The sequence below is a fragment of the Bombina bombina genome, chromosome 4 (assembly GCF_027579735.1).
Source record: "Bombina bombina isolate aBomBom1 chromosome 4, aBomBom1.pri, whole genome shotgun sequence".
Lineage (NCBI taxonomy): Eukaryota > Metazoa > Chordata > Amphibia > Anura > Bombinatoridae > Bombina > Bombina bombina.
Genome location: NC_069502.1, coordinates 583,195,709 through 583,214,331, shown reverse-complemented (window position 1 = coordinate 583,214,331; position 18,623 = coordinate 583,195,709). Strand labels below are relative to the sequence as shown.

Here is an 18,623-nt window from a genome sequence, read left to right as displayed (position 1 = left end):
ATATACGAGTTAAAAGAAATTATTTCCAACAACGTTCTCCTGACTTTCTCCGAAGTGATGATATCCACTGGTGGGCCAACCACATTGTGCAAATCTACAACCAAGTAACTGCTGACCAAAGCCTTCTTAATATAACAGTATAAAATAAAAGCCTCACATAGAAATGACGCTCTACGGTAACTTGCAGACTAGAGTATATAACATTCCCATCCCTATACTTTCTCTATTACTCAGTTCTGATCTTCTTCACTTTAGAGCGCTTCCTGCTTTACAACCTCTCTGATTTGCTCCGGGACATAGTGACGCTTGTTGTGGGCGGGTCTGGGTGCAAGCTCGCAGTCACTCCGTGCTGTTTCAAGTCTGTCATACCGGGAAGACGCAATCCGTTAACATGAGTGAAGAATTTAGTGGCTCCCTGACCCCGCCCTGCTCACCATATATCACCGAGAGCCTGGAGTTACTAGTGACTGAACAATGTATCCCTCCGCGCTTTTCTTGCGCACCGGACAAATGTAGGAATGGCGGGAAATCTTTTTCTGGAGATTCGTATCTCAGTACTGGCTCCCTCAAGAGGTTAGAGCGCAGTTCTTGCAGCAGTGACGTTTACTATTTGTATATGTTGTAACTTGTATACTAATATACCGTCATTTGACACAATAAGAGGCAGTGCACAGTGTTGACATGTTAAAGGGCCATTAAAGTGCAAAAAGTAATATCTAAACCAATATGTGTTTAACCTCTAAAGTCAGCTCAGCACAGCTGGGTACTCGACCCTCTCTGGGTCCGTAACAATATGCAGCAGGGTTACCCTTTGCAGGGGTTAAAGTGATACTGAACCCAAATTTGTTTCACAAATCAGTGCATGCAATTGTAAGCGACTTTTTAATTTACTCCGTCCTATTATCAATTTTTCTTTGTTCTCTTGGTATCTTTATTTGAAAAGGCAGGATTGTAAGCTTAACCCTGTAAGGAATGGGCATTTCAGACAAAAACTTCCCCAAAAGACCAGAGCATTTTAGCCATCACTACATTTAAACAGAAATAAAGCCTTTTTTTTATATTTACCTATCAAAACTATATATATATATATATTTTAGTTGACAATCCAAAGTATTGATCTAGGTACATTTTGGTATATTTAATGCCACCATTTCACCGCAAAATGCGATCAAATAAAACAAATCAGTAACTTTTTCACAATTTTAGGTTTCTCACTGAAATTATTTACAAACAGCTTGTGCAATTATGGCACAAATGGTAGTAAATGCTTCTCTAGTATCCCCTTTGTTCAGCAATAGCAGACATATATGGCTTTGGAATTGCTTTTTTGTAATTAGAAGGCTGCTAAATGCCCCTGCGCACCACACTGGTATTATGCCCAGCAGTGAAGGGGTTAATTAGGTAGCTTGTAGGGTTTATTTTAGCTTTAGGGCTAGATTTATTAAAGCCCTACGGCTGTAAGTTCCCATAAGAACTTGCTCGCCGAATTTATCAAGCAGCGGTCACCAGACCGCCGCTTCCCTAACCTATTCGCCACCTCTAAGGTGGCGAAATTCAATCTCCTCGGTCTAGTCAGACCGAGGAGATTGACAGCTCCTGCCCGCACTTGATTGTCTGTGCGCGGGCAGGGGGCGGGATTGCATGCAAGCACAAAATTGCGCTCGTGTGCAATAGCGAATACCTGCGGGTAACTTTGCCCCGCCACAGGCGAGCTGAGGCGTACAGGGGCGCGTATATGCGCCCCTGTACGCCTCAACTTTAATAAATCTAGCCTTAGTGTAGAGATCTGCCTGACATATCCCACCTCTCCCCCACCTCCCAAAGGACATCGAACCCAATTTTTTTCTTTCGTGATTAAGATAGAGCATGTAATTTAAAGCAACTTTCTGATTTACTCATCAAATTTTCTTCATTCTCTTGGTATGTTTATTTGAAAAGCAAGAATGTAAGTTTAGATGCCGGCCCATTTTTGGTGAACAACCTGGGTTGTACTTGCTGATTAGACAGCACCAGGCTGGCTCTTTAGCTTAGATGCCTTCTTTTTCAAATAAAGAGAGCAAGAGAACGAAGAAAAAATTATAATAGGAGTAAATTAAAAAGCTACTTAAAATTGAATGCTCTATCTGAATCATGAAATAAAAAAATTGGGTTCAGTGTCCCTTTAAAGGGACACTGAACCCACATTTTTTCTTTTGTGGCCCTCTCTGCATCGATAACTCTGCAAATCTATTTCTGCAGTGCCCCACTCGTGGGGCATGCAGAAATAACGTGATCTTGCTATTTTGAGCAAGATCGCGGCAGAGAGAAGCCCAGGACTGCAGCGATGTACAGGGTACGGCGCTGGTCGTTAAAGGGACATGAAACCCAATTTTTTTTTCTTTCATGATTTAGAAAGAGCAAGCAATTGTAAACTACTTTCTAATTTATTTCTATTATCTAATTTGCTTCATTCTATTGATCTCCTTGGCTGAAAAGCATATCTAGATAGGTTTAGTAGCTGCTGATTGGTTGCTGCACATAGATGCTTCGTGTTGGCTCAACCATGTGCATTGTTATTTCTTCAACAAAGGATATCTAAAGAATGAAGCAAATTAGATAATAGAAATAAATTGTAAAGTTGTTTAAAATTATATCCTCTAAGTCTATCTGAATCGTGAAAGAAAATGTTTGAGTTTAGTGTCCCTTTAAGAGTTGGCCCATTTTTGGTTCAGAACCCTGGATAGCTCTTGCTGATTGGTGGCTGCATTTAGACACCAATCAGCAAGCGCTACCCATGTGATGAACTAAAGATGGGCCGACTCCTAGAAAGTTGCTTAAAATTGCATGCTCTATCTAAATCATGAAAGGGAAAATTTGGGTTCAGTGTCCCTTTAACCCCCATCACCTAATAAGACTTATATATACATATTGCGTTACTTTGGCTATCGTACCATAAGACGTAAATATAGGTCTTAGCTTTAGGAAGTTACAACCGAGAGCTGGAGTTCCTGAAGCTCCAAGCATCTGCCACATATGGAACTGGAGCACGATCGGTGCTCCGATTCCATATGAAAGCAGATGCGTGATCGTTACAGACGGTGACACACTGTGTGTCATTGTCTGTATCGATCTTCTGTTGGTACCGGCAGGAGGCAGGTGGTCGGCCCAGCAGTGGAGGGGGGAGTGAGTGGGAGGGCCCTTTGCTACAGATAATTAATAAAGGGACAGTTTTTTTTTTATATGATCGCATTTGGCGGTGAAACAGTGGCATTAAATATATCAAAATGCACCTAGATCAATAACTTGGGATGTCTAGTTTTGACAGGTAAATTAAAAAAAAAAAAAAAAAAAAAAAAAGTTTATTTCTGTTTAAATGGAGTGATAGCAATATTTTGGGCAAGTTTTTCTCTGAAAGTCCAGGTAGTGAAGAGGTTAAACAACTTCCCTATTTATTTATTTTATCACATTTTCTGTTTTCTTGTTAACCTTTGTTGAAAAGCAGGGGTGTAAGCTCAGGCGTGTGCACGAGTCTGCGACACTATATGGCAGCAGTTTTGGAACAGTGTTATACATAAGCAAAAGCAATAGATGGCAGCACTATTTCCTGTCATATAGTGCTTCAGGCTTGTGCACATTGCCTACCTAGGTATCTTTTTAACAATGGATAACATGGAGCAAAGCAAATTTGATAATAGAAGTAAATTGGAAACTTTTGTTTTAAAATTTGTATTCTCTATCTGCATAATGAAATAAAAAAATCTTTTTCATGTCCTTTTAAGTAATATTTTTAAATAAATGAAAATTTTATAACATTACAAAGTGTCTGCCCCACCTGGCTTGAAAAGTTTTCTGTGGAGAAAGCTCGAAAGGGACATGAAGCCTCCAAAAAATCTTTCATTTTTCAGATAATGCATACCATTTTAAACAACTTTCCAATTTACTTCTATTTCACTACAGGTATCTAGCTGACCACTTCAGATCAGCCAATGATAAGAGGAAAATATGTACAGCCACCAATCCTAAGCCTACTAAGGTTTAATTTTCAACAAAGGTTACAGAAAGGAAAAAAAAGAAATTAGATAACAGAAGTAAATTGAAAAATTGTTTAAAATTGCATGTTGTAACTGAATTATGAAATAAAATATTTGTGTTTCACAACCCTTTAAGGCAGGGCTTGACAAACCCATGAGCCTGGGAGCCACTGGCTCCTAGAATTTTGCCCCATGGCTCCTAACTTTGTGGGTTATTCTCCATATATCAATATACAAATCCCACTGTCTGGCTCCTAAAAATATGCCTGGCTCATAAATATTCTTACTGGCTCCTAATTTTTAAACAGATTTGTCAAGCACTGCTTGAAAGGGAAACTGAACCCAAATTTTTTCTTTCATGATTCAGATAGAGCATGCAATTTTAAACCACTTTCTAATTTATTCCTATTATCAAATTTTCTTTGTTCTCTTGCTATCTTTATTTTAAAAAGAAGACATCTAAGCTTTTTTTTTTTAATTCAGAACTATGGACAGCACTTTTTTATTGGTGGATGAGTTTATCCACCAATCAGCAAGAACGGCCCAGGTTGATCACCAAAAATGGGCCGGCATCTAAACTTGCTTTCTTGCATTTCAAATAAAGATACCAAGAGAATGAAGAAAATTTGATAATAGGATTAAATTAGAAAGTTGCTTAAAATGTCATGCTCTATCTGAATCACGAAATAATTTTTTTTGGGTACAGTCTCCCTTTAAGGTTTATGCTTCATGGTATAGAGGCCCATCCCTTTTAAATGATGTGTTTGTTAAAAGTCAACATTCTATGCACACCATATTTATATCTTTTAGACTGTTGCTGAAACTTGACCCTTCACCAACTGACTATGAATCTGACACTGTTGAGATTTTCGGTTTTCCTTGGGTGACTGAAACGGCTCTTGTTGAATCATCAGATATGCTCTTTGGATTGCTCAGGTAAGCAGTTCTACTGTGTAATTAACTAATGCGCTTGAAACAAACTTTACTAGATGTTGAGTTAGATAAATAGTTCTATTAAGCTTTTAGTGAGCAAACATGTTAGATAAAACAAATCAAATCTGCAGTTCAAATTCAAAGCTCATTTCTCTGCTTCATTGAAGTCTACAATATAAAAATATGCTATAGGATACTCCAGTGTTGACAAGTTTATATGGACTTTAGGTGGTAGCCAGAAGGAGCTTGTCACTCAACTTTTTAGGAGCCAGATAGACTAACATATTAACCCCTTAGATGACATCCACTGCAAATGATGACATATGTTCCTTATCCTTAGACCCCCCCATGCACTGCAGATGTGAAAGGAGTCTACAATCTCCTTTCCCATTGCCAGCTCCTGCAGTATCAGCCACTGATGTTGCAAGTTTTTGGGAACAGTTCTAGGAAGTTTGGAGCTGGAGGGTGCTTTGAAAGCCCCTACACCATCCCCCAATTTTAGTCTGAAATGCCCAGTCTTTAAGGTGTTAATTTGCCTCCACCTCCATACATAGATAAACTTGAGATATTTGAAAGCACCAATCCTGCTCTTTTAAAGAAGTGGTCATGTGTCCATCACACTGCTAGTTGATTGTCATAACGACAGATAGCATCAGCTTTGTTTCAGGGGTTCTGGTGATTTTAATTTATTTTTTTATTCACCATAGAAATATATCATTAGCAGAACATACAGCGATCTGAGATGTCATCGCAGAAAATGCAGCATGTCTGCAGAAAGAACAGGACACATGCAGGAACTGTTAGAGCTTGAACTTTGTAGTGCTGCTCCGCTTTAGACAGTTCTCTTCAAACAGAGCTGTGCTCTGGCTGCACTGTGTAAGTTTTCCTTAGCACAGTGCATCCAGAGCAAAGTGCTGTTTGAAGTGAGCAGTCAAATATGCAGTAGCGCTGCAAAGCAGCAGCGCATTGCTTGTTGACTTGCTCTCAGAGAATTCTTTTTCAAACCCGCACCCTCGCCTTTTCCAGTCTGCAAAGCTGTTTATTCTGAATGTAAGACGTTAGTATGAGCATTGCATCTTTTTTATTACTACATTTCTATGTTAGACCAAGAAAAAAGAAAACAGATTTATTCAAGAGACATTTTACATTTTTCTTTTTTTGAATGCAGCTAATTTGCAATGCAATTTTCAACTACTGCACTATATTATAAAACGTTAAAAATTGCTTTATTCTTCAGTTAACCAAAACATTGCAATTGAACTGGTGCCTTAGTGTAAATGTCTAATTTAAAATTGAATTTTATTTAAAAATTACCTGCAGAAAATGTTTTCACTAAAAAAATCTCATCGCAGAGAGTGAAGAAAAGTTCTGCCTCGTCATAAGACCCCTCATTTGAAAGGGTTAGGTCCCATGATTCAAATAAGTGGTTTTACATCCTTATAGCTATTAAGTAATTATAAAAGTAATAATGATACCCTAACATTTACCACTAGCATCAATTTGTTGTGATATTATGGCATATAGATTTGTTTGTCTTAACTAATAGACATTTTAAGAAGCAAAATACATTGGAGAACTGGGAGAATGTAAAATAAGTGTTATTTTGTGAAATTCTATATATAATTTTAAATGTATCTAATATTTGAATGGTTAGATATTTTATACCTACTCCATTTAAATTGTTAGATCAGATGGTGCATAGTGGAAAAATAATACATCGTATATTCTGAAATGCAATTGTTAGTGAAAAATATACATATACAATATTTTTGTGTTTTAGGGAGGGGAACCAACGTAAGATCTGGGACAACACAGTTTGTGTTAGAAATATTTAGAAAATAATGCCTCCTGTGCTGCTATTTGCTATGTACACCATAGAAAATACCATAGATATATTATTATTTTTTTTCATATGGTGGCGTTCACCCATATTATGATATTTCTGCAAGCAAGTTATGTTCTAATAATGCTTGATCTGCTGAAAAAGCAGTCATTTTTATTTGTTTACTTTAGAAAAAAGTTGATATTTATGCGTAAATGGCTCAGCAGCAAAGAAGTTAATGGGCCGAAAGTAACATTTTTAGGAACAAAGACTCCCTTCGCCTATAGTGGACTGGCGGTTCTACATAATAAACCAACCTTTTCTAAACTTCAGATAAATATTTCTTGCAAACATGTTTGGGAATGTTTAAACAACGTGTTTTGTTTTTTCTATGAAGGAAAAAAAATAGACTTGATTTACTATATATTTTTTTATTTGCATACCAGTAGCTGCTGAAAATAAAAAAATATGTCCGCGGAGTAAGAACAAGTGTTGGGGGGGGAGGGAATACAAGAATAAATGTCTCTCTTCTTTCTCTTTTCTTTTCTCATGCAAAAATGGGCCACTAGCTAGGTTTTTTTTTATGGAGGGGGAATGCTATACCCCCTCTAATATAATTAGAGGAGGATGAGACTGTCAATTTGAAAGAGGATATTCACCCCTTTTCTGTTTAATGATTAGGTCCACATGTCCCTGTAATATACACATAATCACCATTGTCTCATTATCTTAAGAGGGAAAAACATACAGGTTTTTGAAAGCAGCAGTTCGACTCTTTCATATGAGTGGTCCTATGTAAGTCACAGCAATTTCCTATGTTGGAGGTTCTGAGACCTCAAAAGAGGCCTTTGCCACCATCACCGTATTTTACTTGGGTCCCACTTTTCATATACGTTTCATGTCAATTTTGCTGTCGAGTAACTATGAAATAATGATGATCACCTGCAGTAACTGCTTCTTTTAATGTCAATGGATTCTTCTCTCTGTTTTGTGGAATTTTGCCTCGGTTGATTTTTTAATGATGGTATGTTATGTTTGGTTTTATAGAGTAGGAATATGCATTTCATCTTCAAAATTGGATAATCAACTTATTAAAAATTTGAATTTTGTATAGTTTTTAAAATTGATATGTTTTTTTTTTTTTTTTTTTTTTTAAATTCAATTTCATTCCTATTCATTTTCTGCGTAAGCTGCAAGTTAGTGACCAGAAATAACCAATTATATTTTCTAATTTCCAATTAGTTCATTTTATTGAATAATTAAGGTATAGAACATGTTGGTGTTTTTGGGAGTGATACAAAATGCGGGACTATAAAATGCATGTTTCAAACATTTTTAGAAAATGATTTGTGGTGTTTGCTATTTTCATATGGTTGTTCACATATGGTTATTACTGCAAAATAAAATTATTTTCTAAAAGTGCATGCTCAGTTTTGGGCATTTGTTTGCTCCACGAATGCCTACTATATCAGCAGGCTGCTGTATTTGTTTCTATTTTTTTATTTAAAGAGAGTTTTTATTTGGACATTATAGTCCAAAGATTTATTTTTTTAATTATGTTGCCTGAGGCTGTATATTTGTGGCTGCAATGTTTAATTTTTTTGGAAAATTCTGTTAATCCATTCACAATTGCTTTGTTATCCCAGAGGTTTCTGTAAGATTATGTTGGGATTTTTTTTCTGTCTTGGAGATATTATTACAAATGCTTGGTTTTGCAGTTCTTAAAGTGAAGGTCAATTTTCATGTGAAAGTGCCCAGTTTTTAAAAAAACAATTAAAAACAAGGGCACATTCATTCATGAAAATTGACATTTTAGCCGTTTTATTTTTAAAAATATACTTACGTTTTCTTCTTGAAGCCACTCCAGTGCTTTACCAGCCTGTCGCAAGCCTCTTCATACATCAGCAATGACGATTCCGGCATCCTCCAATTACGGCTTCCACCCAGGGTAATCATTGCCTGAGGCAATGCCGTGATTGGAGGAAGCCGGTTTCGTCATTGCTGGGTAAGTAAACCAGAAAGAAGCAGATGGGGCATCGTTTCAGAACGGCGATCCAACGTTTCAGAAGAACAAGGTAAGTATTTTTAAGATACGGTGCTATGTCAATTTTCATGAATGAAAGTGCCCCTGTTTTTAATAGTTTTTTTTTTAAAAACGGGCACTTTCACATGAAAATTGACCTTCACTTTAAATCTGTGAATTTGTGTCTGCAGAGATAAGATGCATCTTCTTTACAGCAAAAATGTAATAACATAATTATACCAAGTTAATAAAAATACCTTAAAGGGACAGTATACACCAATTTTCATATAACTGCATGTAATAGACACTACAATAAAGAATAATATGCACAGATACTGATATAAAAATCCAGTATGAAACCGTTTAAAAACTTACTTAGAAGCTTCTAGTTTAGCTCTGTTTATAAGGTTACTGGAACACCCACTGCAAGTGGGAAATATCAGACACTCCTCCTCCTTGCTTTGCATATGAAAAGACCCTTTACACAAACAGAAGGAAGCTGGAGTAGGTATATGTCGGTATTCTCCTAAAACTTTGGGGCTTGGTTAGGAGTCTGAAAATCAGAGCAATGTTATTTAAAAATAAGCAAAACTATCCATTTTTTAAAAAGAAAAAAACTTTATGGGCTATATAAATAGATCATCTACAAAACATTTATGCAAAGAAAAAAATGAATGTATAATGTCCCTTTAATCCCATTGTTCCTTTGCAAGTCTTTGTACACAGAATAAATCCCTTACGGGACACTACGTTCAAAATTAAACTTTCATGATTGAGCATGAAAAAAAAAATTCCAATTTAGTTCCATTATCAAAATGTACACAAACTTTTTATATGCACACGTTGAGGCACCAGCTCCTACTGAGCATGTGCAAGAGTGCACAGTATATACATATGTGTTTTGTTATTGTCCTCTTCTGGGCTGCAGATTTTTCAACTGGCGCGTTATAGGCTTACCGTCTAATCACAGCAAGCCCAATTGTGCCATTCAACTGTCGGCTGCTATACACTGTGCAAGAGCATGCTACATCAGTGCTCGACAAATATGTTAAAAATCTTGGAGCCAGGTATTTTTTTGGTGTATGTATGTAGAAATGTATATGTGTGTGTGTATATATATATATATATATATATCTCCAGTTTCCTGCACTTGTCACTCTGGACTCCATGTATGAAGCAGGTTCGCATATGCAAGCCTGCTTCCTGCAATGTAAGAAGCAGCGGTTATAGACACACATAGATACACACACTTTTTTTTATTTCATCATAAGGAGGCAACAGGCAACCTTCTGTAATCGGGTAGAAGTGTGAAAGTACATACAAGCTAAATAATACTTAATAAATAGTTCCCCATTAAAGAAAACAGCTTTTAACTAAATTAGTTCTACAGACATCCTTACTCAAAGTGCTAGATCAGAAAGGGTTATATATCAAACCAGCTGCTTCTGATACAGAATAACCTCCTCATCCCATCCCAGATAACCTCACATCCACAGCCTTCCTAGAAGAGCAACAATGATTGTGTAGCATAGTTTAACCCCATGGCTGCCAAAAAGCACTTCAGTGCATTACATGCAAATACACTGCAATCTTTTTTTTTTTTTAGCCAAGGGGTTGGCTTTTTTTTCTCCAAGCCAGATTTTTTTTAACAGTCGCCCCTCACATTAATGGCACTAACCTTGACTGCAGAGTAATTTCCTTTAAATCTCCTGCTTTAGGGATGTTAACAGCACGTGGTTAGTTGTACATTCCACAACAAACCAATGTCACAGCATGTGAAGCATGCTGGCCCTTTGCATCTAGCAGCATGTGAGGGAGAATCCCGCCTTCACTTTCTCAGCTGCTTCTAGTGGCTGATCTACAGAGGAGGGGGGTGCTCCTTCTGACATTGTCTTGTCCCTGGAAGATGCCTGTAACTAGATATTTAATAGATTTTTTTTTTTACACATCCATAGATACAGGCTTTTGATGAATAAAATAAACATATATTTTCAAACAACGTAGTGTCAATTTCTGCTGCGTTGCATGCTTAAAGCGAATGCTTAAAGCGAATGTAAACTTGAGCATAGTCACTCAAGTCATAGGAAAGAATTTAAAAAAAATAGACTTTCATTCATCAAATATGTAGGATATACTTATCTTCTGAGATTTTCACCTTGTAATGTCAGAACGATAAGACCTGTTCCTCCACCCGCCATATTCATTAATTGATTGACAGATGACTCACTTGGCTTGTGAAGTTTTTACCAAGTTGGAGACTCAGCACTCTGGTTGTCACTCAGCGTATGGGGCTACAAGGTTGTAGGAGGGGATCCAATCAGCACTCTGCATCATCTGTATCACACACTGGAAGTGAGGCAGAAGGAGAAGAACGAAGTAGCCAGGATTGATAGCGGTTTCTCTACCGTCAGCGCCCATATGGCGATTGGGAACAATGGCATGCAAGAAAGTGAAGCCAAGTAGAGGTAAGCAGGCATCCGGTTGAGGAGGGTACATCGTGGTAAGTCTTCGTATTTTTCCCGGTTACCAAGCCGTTTCTTACCATACCTTATCCCCAGTGTTTACCGACAGTGACGACAGCCTCCAATACTAACGAGTGTGTGTGTGAAGAGCATCTAATTATCAAGTGATCTCCTTCCCCGCATTTCTCTTTATTGAGAGCAGATGAGGATCTAGCAGAAGTGGTTTCAAAAGGGTGCCGTTTTGCATACAAAAGAGGCAAAACGTTAGGAAATGACCTTGCCCCTACCCAACTCAAAGAGAACAAGAGAAATTAATCCTCCTGGTTGCATCATAAAGAGGTTTTCAAATGCAACTATAGGAGCTGTATAGCATGTGAGCATGTAGGTAATTTCTTTAAGAGTACATACACTGGGGAGACTTTTGAACATAGAGCCTGTTTTAATTGCAGGTCTATATATGGGGTCTGTCTACTCACCTGTGATCTGTGTGACATTCAATACACTGGTCTTACTACTCAGGAGGTAAGGACCAGAATACGAGAACACATAAGCAATATCAAGCAGGGTGAGCTTACCACACCATTAGTTAGCCATTTCAAAGAGGTACATGCCAAGGATCCCAAATCACTTACTTGGACCATCATTGAAGTAGTCAAATCGGACAGGAGGGGAGGTGATAGAGAAGTGATTCTTTCTAAAAGGAGGTGTACTGGATTCACAGACTGAAAACTAGAGTCCCATATGGCTTTAATTCTGAATTTGACCTAATTAACCATTGGTGTTAGTCTGTGTGTCCAGGACAGCATTCTATAACCCTTAACCCCTAGATCCTATGTCATGTGGCAATCAGGACATAATGTCTTTGGTATAATATTTGTAAAAGAACACATTAGTGTGGTTCGTGTATAACATACATAGGATCCAGTAGGCACGTGAAATTATTTCTGCAAGGGGCAAGTATTTGCACACATATTGAATACAGCTGAATATTGCTGCCATATATTGTGAATTAACGATTTTGTTAAAAAACATAGAGATATCTGGTGTGTATTCTAGCCAACCTCATTTTCAATCACTGCAAAGTCTACTTTTTTATTATAATTATAATCACATTTTACATTTGTAAGATCCCCCAAATAGATAGAGGTAGTGGTGATATATACTATATATATATCTAATTTGTAAATAACATTTTTGAGCCATCCGATCCCCAAAAGGGCAGGTCAGTTTTACGTAAATCTGTGGAGGTGTTTTATACCACGTGTTTGGTTTTAACCTATCGAGAATAGTTTTAGTGTTTAAAAGGAGAGATAGTACAAGTACCCATTAGCTACGATTACGGCAACAGCCTTAACGCGTCAGCGTAAGGGTACGTGGTTACCCATATACACCACCTTGACCTGAGGTTTCCAATTTTAACCTTTTTCCATGTACTGTATTGTTGAATAAAGAGCGTTGAATCTTGTTTAACCACTGGTGCTCTCTCTTTTTTTTGTTTATCATTGTATACCTTTGGATACCATGAGAGCACAGTGAGTTTGACATGTGGCAGTAATACAGCTTCTGGCATCTGACTGGATCGTTACGGGCTGACAGCCCGCCCTTGCCCCCACCCACCTGGAGACATCACATGCCACACGCCTCCTGTTCACGGAACAGTGGAGGATAGACAGCAGCGGAACAGACACTCACAGAGGAGCGTTATAGACGGTGTACCAAAGAGGGATTGCAGGCTCAAGGAGATACAGTTTGAATTGGAGTAGCTTTGATCAAGCATCCACGGACTGGTTCCCCAGGACTGGTACGGACTTTCTATTGACGCAAGTGAGTGTATACGTTTCCGTATATCTTTTCATTTGACTGTGGTTGAATCGACTTTGTGGAATTGTGGACTATTATAGGGCAGGGGAGTATAGTCTGTATAACTTTTAACTTTAACTTATATCCAGGGGCTACTTTTGCCACCTTTGTGTGGAAAGACAGAGGCATTATATGGTCCTGTAAGTGCGTGTTATATATACAGGTGCTACAAATAACTTTGAATCATTTGAGGTTCTGTCTACTCTAGAGGTTCCAGAGGCTACACTCCCTGAGGAGCCTAAGATCCCTAAATTAGACAGGGTTTACGAAGATAGGAAGGTCCCTCTAACTTTTCCTGTGCCAGGTAAGATGGCGAACATTATTAGTAACAAATGGGAAAGAGTAGGAACTTCTTTTTCCCCCTCGTCTACTTTTAAAAAATAATTCCCGGTCCCTGACTATCAATTTGATTTGTGGAGATCCATCCCGAAGGTGGATGGCGCTATCTCCATGCTAGCTAAGCATACTACTATCCCTCTGGAGGATAATTCTTCTATTTGAGAGCCTATGGATAAAAAAAAATGGAAACTTGAGGAAGATGTTTCAACATGTTTTTTTTTTTTCAAACCAGCGGCAGCTGTAGCAGCTACCTACTGGTGCGACACTCTTTTTGGAGCTCATTCAGGTGGAGACTCCCCTTGAGGATATTCACGAGAGAATTAAGGCACTGAGATTTGCTAACTCCTTCTTCATCTGTGACGCGAATATGCATATTTTTCACATAAATGCAAAGGCTGCTGTCTTTGCGGTTCTAGCCCGCCAGGCTCTCTGGTTGAAGCCTTGGTCTGCAGATATGACTTCTAAATCCAGACTCCTTTCTCTTCCCTTCAAGGGGAAGATTTTATTCGGTCCAGGACTAGACTCCATTATCTCTACGGTTCCCGGAGGGAAAGGTGCCTTCCTACCGCAGGATAAGAAGAATAGGTCTAAGGGACCACTGTCTAATTTTGGTCCCTTTCGTGCTGACAAGTCGCAACAGCAGCAGTCCTCTTCCAAGTCCGAGTAGCCCAAGAGTACTTGGAAGCCGGCTCACTCCTGGAATATGTCCAAACATACTAAGAAGCCCGCAGAGAACAAATCGGCATATTGAGTAGGGGGCAGACTATCTCTTTTTTTCAGACGCTTGATTCCAGGATGTACAGGGTCCTTGGGTCCTGGATGTTGTATCTCAAGGATACAGATTATGATTCAAGTCTCATCCGCCCAATCTTGGTACAGGCACCATCTTTTCGTCTAGCGGAAGAACATTCGGAGTCCCTTCTCAATCTCCTTCGATCACATGGAAGATATTCTTGGAAAAGAGTTCTCTTACTGCAAGTTCAAGGGTAAATTTCCTGGGAACTATAATAGACTCCATATCCATGAGAATATTCCTCACAGATCAGAGACGTTGCAAGCTAACTTCTGCATGTCTTGACCTCCAGGCCTCCTCAATACCCTCAGTTGCTCAGTGTATGGAGGTAATCATACTCATGGTGTCCTGCATGGACATCATTCCTTTTGCCAGATTCCATCTCAGACCCTTACAACTATGCATGCTGAGACAAGGGAACGGCGACCATTCAGATCTGTCTCAACAGATTGTGCTGGATAGCCTGTCAAGAGACTCGCTCTCCTGGTGACTCTGTCCAGATCATCTGTCCCAAGGCACATGCTTTTTGAGACCGTCTTGGGAGATTGTGACTACGGACACAAGCCTTTCTGGCTGGGAAACCATTTGGGGTGCCAAGAAGGCACAAGGTCTGTGGACTCAGGAGTCCTCCCTCCGATCAATATTTTGGAACTCCGGGCAATCTTCAATACCTTGAAGGCTTGGCCCCTTCTGGGTTCATCCCAGTTTATCAGATTCCAATCAGATAATATAACTTCTGTTGCCTATATCAACCATCAAGGGGCAACGAGAAGTTCCTTGGTGATGAGAGAAGTATCTCAGATACTAGTGTGAGCGGAGACTCACAAATGTAAGCTGTCAGCAATCCACATTCCGGGTGTGGAGAACTGGGAAGCGGACTTCCTCAGCAGGCAATCCTTTCACCAAGGAGAATGGTCTCTTCACCCTAAGGTGTTTGCAGAGATATGCAGCGAGTGGGGGGGCGCCAGAGATAGATATCATGGCATCCCGCCTCAATACCAATCTACCTAGGTACGGGTCGAGGTTGAGGGATCCTCAGGCGGAATTGATAGATGCCCTATCAGTACCATGGAGGTTCAGTCTCATATATATTTTTTTCTCCATTACCGCTTCTCCCTCGTGTGGTGGCTCGCATCAAGCAGGAGCGAGCATCTGTGATTCAAATTGCTCTACGTGGCCGTGAAGGACGTGGTTTGCGGATCTGGTGGGGATGTCCTCATCTCCAAAGTGGAGGTTACCTTGTTGCAGATATCTGCTGATATAGGGTCCCTTCGTTCATCAAAATCTAGATTCTCTGAGGCTGACTGCGTGGATATTGAACGCTTAGTCTTAGCCAAAAGAGGGTTCTCTAAGAGTGTTATCGACACTCTGGTTCACGCTTGTAAGCCAGTTACTCGTCGTATCTACCATAAAGTGTGGAGGACTTACTTGTACTGTTGTGAAGTGCGTGGCTTTTCCTGGCATAAGGTTAAGGTTGCCAGAATTTTAACTTTCCTCCAGGATGGACTGGAGAAGGGCCTATCTGCTAGTTCCCTGAAAGGACAGATATCAGTCCTGTCGGTGTTACTGCACAAAAGATTGGGTGCGCTTTCGGATGTGCAGTCCTTTGTTAAGGCTCTGGCTAGGATCAGACCCGTGTTTAGATCTAGGGCTCCACCTTGGAGCCTCAATCTTGTTCTTAGTGTTTTGCAGCAGGGTCCGTTTGAGCCTATGCATACTGTTGACATTAAATTGTTATCTTGGAAAGTTCTTTTTTTTTTTTTGGCTATTGCCTCTGCGCACAGAGTTTCTGAGATTTCTGCTTTGCAATGTGATCCCCCTTATCTGGCTTTTCATGCTGATAAGGCGGTTCTGCACTAAACTAAGGTTCCTCCCTAAGGTGGTGTCGAATCGTAACATTAATCATGAGATTGTTGTTCTTTCCTTGTGTCCTAATCCTTCTTCAGCGAAGGAACGTTTGCTTCATAATCTAGATGTGGTTCGTGCCTTGAATTTCTATCTTCAGGCTACTAAGTAATTAAGACAATCTTCCTCTTTGTCATCTATACAGGGAAGTGTAAGGGGCAGAAGGCTACTATGACTTCTCTATCTTTCTGGTTGAGGAGTGTCATCCGCCTAGCTTATGAGGCAGCGGGGCAACAGCCTCCTGAGAGTATAATGGCTCATTCCACTAGAGCAGAGGCTTCTCCTTGGGTTTTTAAGAACAAAGCCTCAATGGATCAGATTTGTAAGGCGGCTACCTGGTCCTCCTTACACACTATATCAAAATTTTACAAGTTTGATGTGTTTGCTTCGGCTGAAGCAGCTTTCAGAGAAAAGGTTTGCAGGCTGTGGTGCCCTCAGAATAGGGTCCGCATCTTTTTTCTGTTCTCTCCCGTTATTCATTCAGTGTCCTCTGGAGCTTGGGTATAGTTTTCCCAACAGTAAGGTATGAAGTTGTGGACTCTCCCTACCTTATGGAAGGAAAATGTATGCTAACCAGATACATTCCTTTCCTTCCTGGCTGGGAGAGTCTATGACCCTGCCGTAATTTATTTTTTTTGATGGACAGCTCCCTTTTTTATATTATTTCTTCTGGCACCTTTCATACCCTGATGTTTCTCCTACTTTTTTTTTGTTCCCTCTGCAGAATGACTGGGGGATAAGGGGGAAGTGGGAGGGATATTTAAGCCTTTGGCTGGGGTGTCTTTGCTTCCTCCTGGTGGCCAGGTGTTGTATTTCCCAACAGTAAGGAATGAAGTTGTGGCTCTCCCTGCCAGGAAGGAAAGGAATTTATCTGGTAAGCATAAATTATGTTTTTAATACAGGTGCAAGTTATACTTTGTACTTAACGAGTATTAACTCTCTGCTTAATACCCAGTCGTAAGGCTTCTGAATACAGCAAACATATGCGTCTTCTCATAGCTTTATTAAAGGGACACTGAACCCAATTTTTTTCTATGATGATTCAGATAGAGCATTGAATTTTAAGCAACTTTCTAATTTACTCCAATTATCAAATTCTTTTCATTCTCTTAGTATCTTTATTTGAAATGCAAGAATGTAAGTTTAGATACCGGCCCATTTTTGGTGAACACACTGTGTTGTTCTTGCTGATTGGTGGGTAAATTTACCTACCAATAAACAAATGCTTTCCATGGTCTGAACCAAAAAATAGCTTAAATGCCTTCTTTTTCAAATAAAGAAGGCAAAATAATGAAGAAAAATTGACAATAGGAGTAAATTAGAAAGTTGTTTAAAATTGCATGCTCTATCTGAATCACAAAAGAAAAAAATTGGGTTCAGTGTCCCTTTAAGCTTTCCTCAGATGGTTATGATGTTGCAACAGTGAGCAGTACAGAAGCCACAACAGCGAGCAGTAAAGGAGCCACAGATCCACTGGAAAGCTGAAATCGCCTGCAAGAGTACTTCACTGCGAGTGTACTTCACTATTCAGACATACGGAGGATAACCGCTCTCACACATCTAACAAGACCACTTTGAAAGAAAATAATCTCCCGTGATTGAGCAATCTGGATTGGACATCTAGTAGTCACATGACTAAGAAATCTCAGCCTTTACAGCAGTACGGTTGCTCACAATCTATTATTATTACTATTATTATTATTATTATTATTATTACCTTACAGCTATGCACAGTAAAAACAAATGCATTTGAAATAAATTCCTATCACCATTCTTTAAGAATTATCAAGGATTACCAAGGATTTCCCTATAAGATTGGACTATAGATATCCTAATCACATCACGGATATAACTTATGCTCACGCACTATGTGTTTAACAAACACTATATTTTACATTTCAGTATTTTTTAACATTTAGTAATTTTGCATATATAGTAATTTGCTTTTTTCAACGAACTCGGAATACTATTATTGTTTTTTAGATTGCTAATATATTTTAAATTTAATATTTTTTTATATATGTATTATATTTTCTGATGCCGGCATTTTGTGTATTTTTACAGCAAACTTATTCATATTAATTGTCTATTCACACCATATTTAGTCTCATATGAGCTGAATAAATTTGTCTTTTTACATACTTGATATTTCAGTTTTGGCTCAGTCTTTTGAGTGCTTGCTCTAACCCTATGAACTGGAATAGTTTGTCCCAGGGATGTGGTTAGTGGAAATGGTTATGACAAAGTGCATAACAGATGCTGATGCCAGGTACTAGTTGCAAATACCTGGTGCACGGCCTGCTTTACAGGTATAGATATCACGCTAGGAATAAAAACACCTTGCTCCAATGCTCCACAGCTGTGCTCAGACAGTGAGAAGTAGTATTTTTACCCCAACACCAGGAGAGTTTACGTAGTGTAGCTGCCGAGGGGGATCTGTGGGGTGTTAGCACTGATACCTGACCGGATCATTGGG

The 18,623-nt window shown here is 39.1% G+C and overlaps 1 protein-coding gene across 1 annotated transcript in view; it reads left to right on the top strand.

The window, feature by feature from the left end:
* The first annotated feature begins 337 nt into the window (after positions 1–337).
* Positions 338–18,623, top strand: part of MMS22L (MMS22 like, DNA repair protein) — an 881,591-nt gene continuing 863,305 nt past the window's right edge. The window contains exons 1-2 of the mRNA XM_053712068.1: positions 338–573; positions 4,821–4,946. Coding sequence (XP_053568043.1) covers positions 392–573; positions 4,821–4,946 — 308 coding nt within the window. The 5' untranslated portion in view covers positions 338–391. The remainder of the gene's footprint in view (positions 574–4,820; positions 4,947–18,623) is intronic.